This window comes from Ictalurus furcatus, chromosome 15, assembly GCF_023375685.1.
Source record: "Ictalurus furcatus strain D&B chromosome 15, Billie_1.0, whole genome shotgun sequence".
In the NCBI taxonomy this organism is placed as follows: domain Eukaryota; kingdom Metazoa; phylum Chordata; class Actinopteri; order Siluriformes; family Ictaluridae; genus Ictalurus; species Ictalurus furcatus.
This window is the reverse complement of record NC_071269.1, coordinates 10,718,075-10,730,574: the sequence shown is the minus strand read 5'-3', so window position 1 is coordinate 10,730,574 and position 12,500 is coordinate 10,718,075. Positions and strand designations below refer to the sequence as shown.

Sequence of the window (12,500 nt, the reverse complement as noted above, 5' to 3'; positions counted from 1 at the left end):
AGGCATTAAATGGCAATTAGTACAACATATACAGGACTGTGCAAACGTTTTAGGCACCCTATTTTTTTTGTACAAGCTTTGTTATAGACGTTTATTTTATGACTTCTACCTTATCAGGTCAGTACAAAAAAACATTTTAGATTCCCAGAAAAAAAACATAGTGAAGGCTGCTGGGTTTTGCCGCAAAAATACAAACTGACAGTCAAAGTCTCCAGAAGAACTGTGGCTGATTCTGCAAGATGCTCAATAAAACTTCCCAGATAATTTCCTTATAAAACTGCACTAATTGTACTGGAGACTACTCTTTTTTATTTTTTTGTCACACTAAATATTGACTTTGTTTCATTTACTACTGTTTACTGCTGTTTATGTTGTTTTTTATGTAGAAACATTTAAGTTCATTATTTTGAAGGCATCTTTGCGCAACAGCTTTTCTTTGCATGTGCCTAAAACTTTTGCACAGTACTGTGTATAGAAATGAAGGGTGCATCAGACTTTTGCACGGTACTAAAGTATGATTGTGTCACCTTAGTTAATTGGTGTGGTGATGTATCTCTTTTTTTTTTTTTTTTTAAATAACCTATTAACAACATACTCTGCAAGCCATTATTATTGAAGCAAGCAGTGAGATTCAGCTGTGTATTATTATGGTTGCAATATAACTCTACATTTTAAGTGCAGCATGCAAAAACAAATCAATAATATGCTAGTTGTATGCTATTGGTGCAGAAATGTAGTCAAACTCATGTGTTCTACATTACTGTATAGATGTAACTGTCCATTATTACATATTAATATTCTATTACATATTAAGGTTCTTAATATATTCTGTAGAGCAGTACCACCACAAGTATTTGTGCTACTATTAGTGATTTCTTGTTCTTCTTATGTTTTTGTGTTTAGTACATTTGCAGTGCATTGTGGGATGGCGCTTGTCTCCACCCTGCTTTCTTCCCTCATTCTGGGCATTCTGGAAAGCCCATTGGTATGTTGCCGCTATCCACGCTTCTCTTCTAATGACACTGTGTTCCAACACCTGGCCCTGCACCCTGACCCTACTGTGGGCACGGTGTACATTGGCGCACAGGATCGGCTTTACCAGCTGTCTGGATTGGACCACTTGCGTCTAGAGGTCGAAGAGATGATGGGTCCTATGAGAGACAGTAAGGATTGCTTCCCTCCTGTAACTCCAGAGAACTGCCCACATGCCCGGTTAGTGAATAACCACAACAAGCTGCTGCTGGTGGAGCCCTATTCCCTCACGCTTATTACATGCGGCAGTGTCCACCAGGGCACATGCCAGAAGCGCAGCCTTGCTAACGTCAGCCAAGTTTTGTTCTCTGCCGAAAGGCCAATGGACACTCAGTACGTGGCCGCCAATGACCCAACCGTCTCCACCATTGGACTTGTGGCAAGTCCGAGAGATGGGGCTCCACCCTTGCTATACGTGGGAAGGGGCTACGTTGGAAGGGGTAGCCTACCACCGATCTCCACCCGCCAGCTTTCCTCTGAGCCCATCTTCTCCTATGAGGAGACAGCAAAACTTGGTGTAGCCGGCCGCCTATCAGAGTATGACCACAATTTTATACTAAGCTTTGCACGACACAGCCATGTCTACTTCTTATTCTTCAGACGCAACCTCAAGGCTACATCTCGAGACTATAGAACATACATTGCACGGATGTGCCTGGATGATCATGCGTACTATTCCTACATCGAAGTTCCACTAGCGTGCCACTCTCATTTAACAGGGAAAAATTACAACCTCCTCCAGGGAGCACAAGTGGGTGGAGAGGTGGATGATAAGCAGGTCCTGATGGCGGTGTTTTCCACATCGTTGAATGGGGCCAGCAAGCCGAGCGAGGAATCAGCACTTTGCGTTTACACTCTGGATGAAATTGACCGCTGGATTGATGGCACACGAGACCTGTGTTACACACAAGTTGGCCAGAGAGAGGGCAGCAGGGTGGCATATATAGAGTATGAGGTCAAATCCAGCTGTGCCAATTTGCCCACGGTGAGAACTTTTTTTTTTTAAATAAAATTTTCTAAATGTCAGTAAAGGTACATGGACTGTATTCAGAGTCACTGACTTCCATCCAAAAGCTGGATATATAAATAAATTAGTTTTCCTATTTTCTTATGCAACAGTACAGCAAACCTATATATCATGATACATATTGTATATTGTAGAAGTATCTTCACCCCTAAAACAATAGTAAATTATCATATCAAGTGGTTTGATATAATGTAACCTATTTATACTGACTGAAAAATGATAGCCAGATCTCTGGCTTGTATTGTTGCCATCTGACATGATCTAAGTAGATCTATTGTTTTGTATCCAAGACATAACATTAAATCACCAGTTAAATGAGTGATGTTTATGCTGTTTGACATGGATAGAGTAGGTATACTCCAAAGTTTAGACTAACCTGGCAGTTGCATGACACCCATATCAGATCTGATCTTGAGTGCCTTTTTCAAGCCCATCGAGGTTTGCTACAACTCAGGTTACTTCAATTGGGGGACTTGTTTTAGGCATTAATATTGCAAAAGATATGACCTGAAAGCAAAAATAGAGGCAGAGCAGTAACAGAAATAGCTTTTGTACCCATTTCTATTCATGCACACAAAAGCAGTGGAATAATATTTAAATTTAGGTCCTGATTAAACCACAGGTGACTTTACGGTGTATCTAATCTTGGTCTTTTTCTGCAATCTACAGTTGGTGGACTTGATTCAAAGAATGCAAAATTAGTTATTAAATTATTTAATCTGATCTCAGCTAATTCTGTTTATTTGGGCGAAGAGTATAGAAAGGAAAATAGCCTTGATATATATGGTAAAATGGGAGGATGAAGATGAAACAATCCAGCATTAGATATTGCATGACGGTGGCTTATGTGTAAGAGGACTACTTTTTTTATTACTACTCTCACCCTCTCTAGGACACCCTCACTACCTATCCTTGCGGCTCAGACCACACCCCAAGTCCAATGGCCAGCCAGGAGCCAGTGGAAGCTGAAGCAGTTTTGGAGAGTCCTTCTGCTCGTTTCACTGCTGTGGCTGTCAGTGTGAGAGAGGGACACTCTATTGCTTTTCTGGGAGATTCCAAGGGAAATTTACACAAGGTAACTAATGGGGAGTCTGCATAAAGTTACAACTACAAGCCAAGTGGCCAGCAAGATTTTGGCCAGATAATTGTAGTATGTTATAGTAGCAACGGTCCCCTCTGAAATTACTGAAACGAGAAGGTCAATTTTTTGTTTTTGCTGCAGACTGAAGACATTTGAGTTTGAGATCAAAAGATGAATATTAGAAGAGAGTTTAAGCTTTTATATCCTGGTTTTTATATGTAGTTGTGTAGAACATAGCACATTTGTATTAGAGCACCCAATTTTTAGGCGAGCAAAAATATTGGTGTTTCTTGTTACCCAGGTATGTCCTGTTAGATTGCCTGTTTAAACAATAAATAGCTCTGAACATCTACTCTTGGTTTTAGCCTTCAGTTTCACCTGTAAAAACTGCATTTGTTGTTAAAAAAAAAAGGATAAGCCAACATGAAGATCAGAGAGTTATCTATCAGAGAAAAGCAAGCAATTTTGAAGCTGAGAAAAGAGAAAAAATCAATCAGAGGCATTGCACAAACATTGGGCTTAGCTGATACAATTTATAATGCTGAGCAACATACATCGAATGTGTCGGCCAAGGAAAATAACAACAGCTGATGACAGAAACATTGTGAAGAAACCCCCAAAAACAACAGTCGGTGATATCACCAACAATCTCCACATCATCACAATTCACCGTTCAAAGACGACTTCAAGTGCAGAAATTTAGAGGCCATACCACAAGATGCGAACCTCTCATCAGCAGTAAGAATTGAAAAAACCAGATTGGAATTCACAAAATTGGGCCACAAAATTTCTGGAATCAAGATTAACCTTTACCAAAGTGAAGGAAAGTCCAACGTGCGGAGAAAGAAAAGATCTGCTCATGATCCAAAACATACAAGCTCACCTGTGGAACATGGTGGAGGTAGTGTCATGGCCTGGGCTTGCATGGCTGCTTCTGGAACAGGTTCACTAATCTTTATTGATAATGTAACATATGATGGCAGCAGCAGAATGAATTCAGAAGTTTACAGGAACATTCTGTCTTCCAATTTAAAGAGAAATGCATCCAAATTAATCAGGAGGAACTTTGTCATGCAGCAAGACAATGATCCAAAACACACTACAAGCATCACAATGAAGAAACCAAAGATTTGGTGACGTCAATGAGTCATAGGCTTGATTCAGTTATTGCAAGCAAGGGATATGCGACCAATTATTAAGTGTTATTTTCTTTAATTTAGTTCAAGTCTTATCTGTTCCTATAATTTTGCTCACCTAGAAATTGCATGGTTTGATACAAAAGGTTCTATGTTTTATGTTGTTTAACAGACCTAGATGTTAATACCAGGAAATAAAAGCTGAAATCCTAAACTCTCATTTCATATCCATCATTTGATCTCAAACCCAAATTTCTTTGGTGTACAACACAAGCAAATAAATTGGCCATGCCTTTCCAGTAGTTTCGGAGGGGACTGTAGATAGGTATTGTTCTCTGTTTCAGCAAGATGAACATGCAGGGCTTGAACATGGTGATAAGCTACTGTGCAGAGTTTGTTGCCATGGCTCTACAATTTGAGGGTTTCCAAGCTATTTTCCAGGATGTATAATCATGTACATCAGACTTAAATAATACATTTTAACCTTAGTATATAATTATATAATCAGACAGGAATAAGCATTCATAATACAGTTAATTATTTTCCAATGAATCCTGCTTGGTCTTAGATTAATGGCCTGTGTGCAGTTTAACAGAAGCCCCCTTATTATAGCTGGAATTAAAGAAGATTCCACTTAGAAAAAAACGTTAATATTCAAATAATTGTGATGTGCTTAATTATTCTGGTGCTAATTTGATGCTGTATTTTTGTTATTTCCTTGAAAACTCAGATATAAGGGATAACAGTCAGGTTTTAGCTCCTAAAACTAAAAGAGCAAGTGCTTCTTCTCTCATTCATCATTTTCCAGCTATGGTCAATGATATATTAGTCCAGTGTAGAGTAGTGGAGCAAAAGTTGAACTCAAAATTCCTGTAGCTATAAGGTAGAGTTGCATTGCGTTACAGCAGACGATGATCTACAAGATGAGATTCACGATGATCTGGTTGAGCAGAGTGTACAGATGGGGCAGTAAGAGAGCTGGACAGACTAAAGGACTAAAGTGCTGCTGCATCACTTTTTTTAAGTAGAGAGGAAGCGAGAACTCCCACTGGCACCACTATCAGCAGGACTGCTGTTCAGTCAGTCGAATAGCCTTGTAGGTAATGCAGGAAGCATAAAAGCCAGAGTTAAAATAGACCAAGTTGCTGAAAGTAGTTTAAACTTAAAAAGTCAACTCAGAATTTCATTACAAAATAAATATTGGACATTGTTGATTAATGATTATTATGCAAGTCATTCGAGGTGGAGTTTCCCTTTAAATACAGTAGATACACAGGCACACACTAATGAGACATATACACACTTACACGTGCTTTATACAAAATTCTCCAAATCCCGCACAAACACACCTATTGTCTTAGTCAGTCTTACACAGATCTGTACCGTAAGTCTGTATGATTTTTCCCACAGCATACCGTAACTGGCAGTTAGTCGATGCTAATCCAGTTAAAGCTGCCTAACCTGAGTATGCAAGCGTCGGTGCAGCTCTTTAGAATGAGGTGTCTGACACTCTTAGCAGTGTCACCTGCTTTGCTGATGGGATTCTCAGGCCAGTAATCTGATTTTCTGAAATCCACTCCACTCTTGATGTGATTCAAGAGGCATTAAGGACCTTTCACGGATGTATTCTGTTGCCGTTCTCCTTAGAGTTTCTCCGGACTTCTTGGCAGAGGATAATGCTCGGAAAGCCCAAAAGACACTTTGTGTAGTTATATAAGTTTTTAAATGTAAGATTTTAAGTGTGTACTGTTTAGCAGTTAGGATATTTTGCTGTGGGTTGGACCACATATTAATAGCTGGTTAGCTGCTTCAGGAAGTGCTTCTTTATGCTTTCAGAGTTTCGATGTATTACTTCTTTTTGTTCTGATGTGTCATCGCTAGGTATTTTTGGGGAGCTCCAGAGAAGTGAAGAGCTACTCCAGTCTTCCCATCCAGCCAGGTTCAGCTATTAACAGAGACCTGCAACTTGACTCTTCCCAGAGACACCTCTACATTATGACCAGCAATATTGTGAGTCCTTTAGCCCATCTAGCGCACTAGACAATATATAAATAGTAAAAATCTTTTTTAAAAACATGGAAAAGCATGATGTGTTAGTTCAGCTCTGTGTGTTCGGTCTGTATTAATGTGTGCAGGTAGAGAAAAGGCCTGTGGCGGAGTGTGAGAAACACATAAATTGCCAGTCCTGTCTTACAGCTCGGGATCCTTATTGTGGCTGGTGTGTCCTGGAGGGCAAGTGTGTATCAAACCATTCTCAGTAATGAAAATTACTTTTGATTGTATACTAATTTGAAGAAACTGGAGTTTCTTTCTTTGTTTTCTCATAGGTGTGGCTTGCGGTCTGACTGTAGTCGTGGCTCGAGGGAAGGCCATTGGCTTTGGAGTTTTGACATGGGGCAGAAGTGTCTGAAGGTGGAGTCAGTGACCCAGTCCAACATCAGCCTCGGAGAACAGAAAAATGTATGCGTTTGTGCAAACAAGACATAATTTCTCTTATTAACTGTATGCTAACACAGAGTGAAACCTTAATATCCTGGATTTGATCATATTGATAAAATGACAAATGAAACAATAATATGAAAGCACTTATTCATAATTATAATTATAGCGCTCATTCCGTCTCTGTAGGTGGCACTCGATATACCAGGCTTGCCCAGTCTCTCTGAGGGGGAGGCATACTCATGTTTCTTTGATGAGATACAAAGCGCTGTGATTGTTCAGGAAATTACAGTCACTTGCTTCACTCCTCCAGCCCACATGGTGCCTCCTGTACCTCATGGACAGGGTAGGACACGCAGTCATCACAGTTCTGGTTTGCTACATTCAGCAGTAGCAATGAGGATGGATGTAGTAGGATTCACACCGCAGATCCATAGATCATACATAGATCAACAGTCCTACTTATAGTCACTACTTCATGTTCAAATTATTTTTGTCTGTTAAAAAATTAAGGTGTAGAAATCATAGTTACTATATATTCCTTCTTAGTCATTCCAATATAGTTCATTTGCCACAAGATACACCATATGGCCAAAGATTTGGGGACACCTGACCACAGCACTCATACATGCTTTTTGAACGCCCCATTCCAGATTTAGTCCTCCCTTTGCTGTTATAATAACCTCCACTCTTCTGGGAAGACTTTCCTCTATATTTTGGAGCGTGGCTGTGGGGATTTGCTCATTGAGCCACAAGAGCATTAGTGAGGTCAGACACTGATGTTGGGTGAGGAGTCCTGGGGTGCAGTTGGTGTTCAGTGGGGTTGAGGTCAGGGCTCTGTGCGGGCCACTCAAATTTTTCCTCTCCAGTCTTGGCAAACCATGTCTTCACAGACTTCGCTTTGTGCACAGGGTCATTGCCATGCTGGAAGATAGTTCCAGTGAAGAGAAATTGTATGCTACAGCAAACAAAGACATCCAATTCAATTGTGTGCTTCCAAATTTGTAGCACCAATTTGGGGAAAACCCACATATGGGAGTGATGGTCCAGCTTCAGCAAACTTTTGGCTGTATAGTGTATGTAGTTGAACAGTATTGCCAAGTGCTTTTTCTTTCTTTTTTTTCTCTTTTTTTCCCAGTTTGGTCATTTGCCAATTCCCGCCCACTTGCTAGTTCTCCCCTATAACACCAACTGATAAGGGTGAAAGCTAGCATGTGCTTCCTCAGAAACACATGAAGTCAGCCACCACACCTTTTGAAACTGGTGCCCATGCTATTTCACAGGAAGCTGAACACATTCTGAAGAAATTGCTAATTGCTGTCTAGACACTGACGATTGGCCAGTATCGCTCTGATTGAGAGAGTAATACCATCATTTCCGCCGAGAGAGAACGGCAAACTTAGCTTTCTTGGGCTTTCGGCCACGGATGGCAAAATCTCTTCTGTTGTATCACGTAGGAGCCCGGGGCTTTTTTCTATTTTAATGGAAACTGATAGCAGTCAGTTTTTTATACAAATTGATCATAAAATGTCCCTCAAAACATGACTGACCTGCTCAAGAGATCAAATCTTCCAAGACTTACATTAAATGTCTTCAGGCAGTCCCTCAGTTATTTTCCCAAAGACATATTGCACTAAGATTTGATTTCAGTAATGCAGTTGGAAAATAATAGTAAGGCCGTTCAGCCACAAGAAAGCTTTATTTGTAACAAGGACTATTTGTGTTTACTAGTTACTTATCTCTCCTGACAGATTCAGTGTCTGTCACTCTGTCTCTGCGCTTCTTGAATGTGACTGTGGCAGTTCAGGACTTTACATTCTACGACTGTTCTCTTGTGCAGCATCTCTCAGGCACCATGCCGTAAGTTCCTCAATCCTTGGGTTATTACAAATAAACAAAGGCTCTTAGATATTACATATTACAAATATGCTAAACCTGCTCCTACGGCTAGCATTAGATGAGTTTGGGTTTGCGATTGTAAGGTTATACTCAGGGACTGGAACAATTGATTACAGCAAGTTTTTGATATCTTTAGTTCTGTCCTCTGTTCTGACCTACAATTTACTGTAACGAACAGACCTTAAGTTTTCAGTAAATAATACAGTACAAATTTTATACCAGCAAGCCACACGTCTTCTGAGTCAGTTAATAGTTTCCTCTGGCTATCCACATCCCTCTCAACTCTTAACTCCAAACTCAATTCTCTAACTCCAAATCTGATTTCACGCTGAATTAAGATTGTGATCAGCAAATCTTTACTGTTATATAACTTCCTGGATTTGCGAGTATGCCCTCAGAGTGCATTTAAGTGTCTAAAATTATCTATCTATCTATTTTGCCTGACCCTTATATGTGCATCAAATTGCTTATCAAATTTAATATAAATCTATTAACATACAATAGGTCTTCATGTGATTTCATTTAGCTAGCAGTCTCAGTGTTAATACTTTCATGTGGCTATGCAAAGTAGGATAGTCTCTCTATCTGAATGTTTAGGAAGTGCATGTATAATTATAATTACTTACTGTATTTGATCATAAATAAATAGGGTATTCAAATATTGAGCCATATTGAACTGATTTGCGTAATGATTTGAAGTGTACTTCTTTACTTAAATAAAAAAAATGAAAAAAGAATTGAGAGCATTGGTCTAGCTTTGAGCTGTCTATGGGTTGTCTGTTAATGTGATTTATCACATTTCATGTTTCATAAAGTTTGTACTGGAAATGATTTACATTTCGATCAAATTACAGCACCAGAGCTCAGCTCACATATAATAAAAGTGTTCTGATCCTGCATGCTGTCACCACATTAACCCCTTATTATATTATTAATCAGAAGAAAGCATCATTATGACTGGATGAGTAACAATGTCTCAGGAGTGTTTACTGTTCTCCTGACATAGAGGTAGCAAAGAATATTGCTGGTGTAGCTTTTGGCCTCTTTTGTTATGCAGTATAGAAAGTATAGACTTACACAAACTGGAAAATAACTATGACTATTTGAAAAGCAATATATAAAGAAATTGTTCAGTTACAACAACAAAAAAATGGTTATAGTATGACATACAGATGCAGTGACTTTGGTGGTTCTGAGTTTTTCAGTTGTGGAGTCTTAGAGAACATAATGCCCGAGATAAAAAGAGCTGAAGTGCTTGAATGACACTGTGGACCTGAGAACCTTTGTTTAGTGAATTTACTCTCAACATATATTTGTTGACATTTTTTATTGTCGTGGAAGCTTTCACTTTTTTTATTACTCTGGGCATATAGTAGTAGAAGGTCAGGGATTTGAGAATGTCAGGGCAGTGAGAGTATTAGAGAATCTGACCCGGTCACATCTCAATGACAGATGTCTCTCTGATGATATAGCAGCTGCCTTGTACATTCCTCCTCGAGGCAAGACACTATATTTCTTTCCTGCTTTCTCATCCTCAACCAGTAGTTCCCAGCAAACATGCACTGATTCTTCAGGTACCACTCCGGTTGCCTTGATTTGAGCATTAATGTCCGGGAAGTAATAGGCTTGAATTTCTGTAATTTAATGTTTGCCAAGTAGTATGAGTCTCTTTGGGCTTTATGAAAATGGGTTGTCTTCCTGCTTGGGGTATTGGATATCATTTCGCCCCTGTCTTAACACAAGTTAATTTTCTCTTTTTTCTCTATGTATGTTCTCACTATGCAGATGTATAGGGTGTGTGACTAGTCGCTGGAGATGTAACTGGTGCGTTCACCAGCACATTTGCTCTCACAAGGCCACATGCGACCAAGGCGTGATCATTTATAATCAGCATGTAAGTTAATGACTGAAATACAGTAGTTCCGGTTAGTCCCAATATAGTGCTCTGAAAATCTACTAGTTTTGTTTGGCTCACTTGTAAACTTTAGCAAACATTTGCTTTTTTGTTTATATTATGTTATATAAATGTAAATATATATTATACATTTATTATTATTATAAATACAAATGTCTGTCTGCTTATATCTCATTAATCGCTCATCTCCCTATTGTGCTTTTTCCTCCTCATTTTTACAACCACAAGTTCAAACTATCGACCTCTGTTCTCTCAGCAACAAAAGACTTTGATAAATTTACTACAGAGTCAATCAAAGCATCTGCTCCAGCCAAAGTTATAGCCATGTCTACTCCTTTGGCGATACCTCCCAGCATGCCAGAGACAACTGCAATAACTAGAACAGCTGTGAAAACCTTCACCAATCTGCAGAACAATTTCCAGCATACCATGCCTTCCCCAACCCAACAGGCAATAACTATAGTTGATGAAGCCCTGGTTCTACATAAAGACAGCATAGTAGGTGGAGAGAAGGTACATGTGTCAGTACTGACTCCTGGTGGCAATGGTGAAGACATGGGCGATCTGTCCCATAAAGGATCAGCTGCAGGCTTGGTCACAGTTCCCACTCTAAGAATGGCTACTCTGGATGCGGGACTGTCAGATAAAGCAAATCCTACCTCCTCTACTGCTGGGGTGTACCTTTGGTTTGGGGAGACTGATGATGGAAAAGCATCTCTTGAAATTGGGTCATCAGTGTCTTCGGCTTCTCCTCTATCTGGGGACGGAAAGACAGCGCATGTGTCACCCAGTTTTCCTTACTCTTCAGAAGTGGACTACCAGTCTGATCCAGCTGACTTTTCCACCCTGGTGAGTCGGTATCCTCTGGCTGCTTCGATTAACATGAGCCGAGACTAAGCAAATCCAAAATTAACCACAATTCTGAAATCTGTCCACGTTTGCTAGTGCTAGTGAACAGCCATTGATATCATTTGACATATGAACACATTTAAAGTGTATGAGGTTCTTTCTTTGGTTTATTATTATGGCTCTAGTAAATAGCTTTTCCCTTCTTTTCCATTGCAACCTGATTTAAAAAAAAGCTTTCCAGCAGAGAGAGGGACTGCTATTTTTTGACTGTTTCAGCAGAACAGTCTTTTATTCTATTATTTTGAATGTAAGATGCAGCTTTGTGTAGACACCTTTCTTTTCTTTCATTTATTCTGTGATGCATTCTGGTTGTGTTTGCACAGGATGATGAGGGCTCACTGCTGAGTGAAGCGTCCTACACCTGCCCATGTGTGGAGAGAGTTCAAGGTTCCGCTCTCCTACCTGTAAACGTTGCGAGGCAGATTACACTGGTAGGACGCAACCTGCACCTCTACCAGGTAAACCAAGAAAAAAATGTGAATCTCAAACATTGTGCTGAGATTCATAATAATGTGGAACTTATCTTGTGTGTGTGTGTGTGTGTGTGTGTGTGGTTGTATGCTCTCAGGATGAGGATCTCAGGATGGATTATGAGTGCGTGTTGGCCATGGAGGGCAGGTCCGTGGTAGTGGCTGCATTTGTCGAAAGGAATGACTCACAGCCTTTCCTGTTCTATATCACGTGTCAGCTTCACCAGGTCTTTCGTACAGTTCTCACCAGCACACTCATCTCATTACATTACTATTTCGCATGTATGGATTACTCATTACGTCAAAGTCTGAAAGTGTGTGCGTGTGTGTTTCAGTATTCCTACTCAGTGGCTGTTGAAGAATACAATGCAGCGATCACAGTGAGGAGACGAGGCTCTTTTCGGATCGACAGTCCTCAGGGCTTGCATGGTAAGAGTGACGTTAACAGGGTCTCGAGAAGATATTACTCAGTGTGCTACACATGACCATAATGCAATGTCAACTAAGACTTCTCTCCATGAGTTAAATACGATTCAGTTGTTGTGTGTGTATGTACTAAGGCTTGTGTTTGGTTCTCAGTGAAGCTGTATAA

The 12,500-nt window shown here is 39.9% G+C and overlaps 1 protein-coding gene across 1 annotated transcript in view; it reads left to right on the top strand.

The window, feature by feature from the left end:
- plxnb1a (plexin b1a) overlaps window positions 1-12,500 on the top strand; it is a 65,786-nt gene that overhangs the window by 35,954 nt on the left and 17,332 nt on the right. The window contains exons 3-14 of the mRNA XM_053643206.1: window positions 904-2,017; window positions 2,952-3,134; window positions 6,158-6,286; window positions 6,412-6,512; window positions 6,604-6,736; window positions 6,905-7,061; window positions 8,467-8,575; window positions 10,400-10,508; window positions 10,758-11,378; window positions 11,762-11,896; window positions 12,007-12,337; window positions 12,488-12,500. The exon at window positions 12,488-12,500 is cut by the window's right edge and continues 154 nt beyond it. Of these exons, the coding sequence (XP_053499181.1) occupies window positions 904-2,017; window positions 2,952-3,134; window positions 6,158-6,286; window positions 6,412-6,512; window positions 6,604-6,736; window positions 6,905-7,061; window positions 8,467-8,575; window positions 10,400-10,508; window positions 10,758-11,378; window positions 11,762-11,896; window positions 12,007-12,337; window positions 12,488-12,500 (3,135 nt within the window). The remainder of the gene's footprint in view (window positions 1-903; window positions 2,018-2,951; window positions 3,135-6,157; window positions 6,287-6,411; window positions 6,513-6,603; window positions 6,737-6,904; window positions 7,062-8,466; window positions 8,576-10,399; window positions 10,509-10,757; window positions 11,379-11,761; window positions 11,897-12,006; window positions 12,338-12,487) is intronic.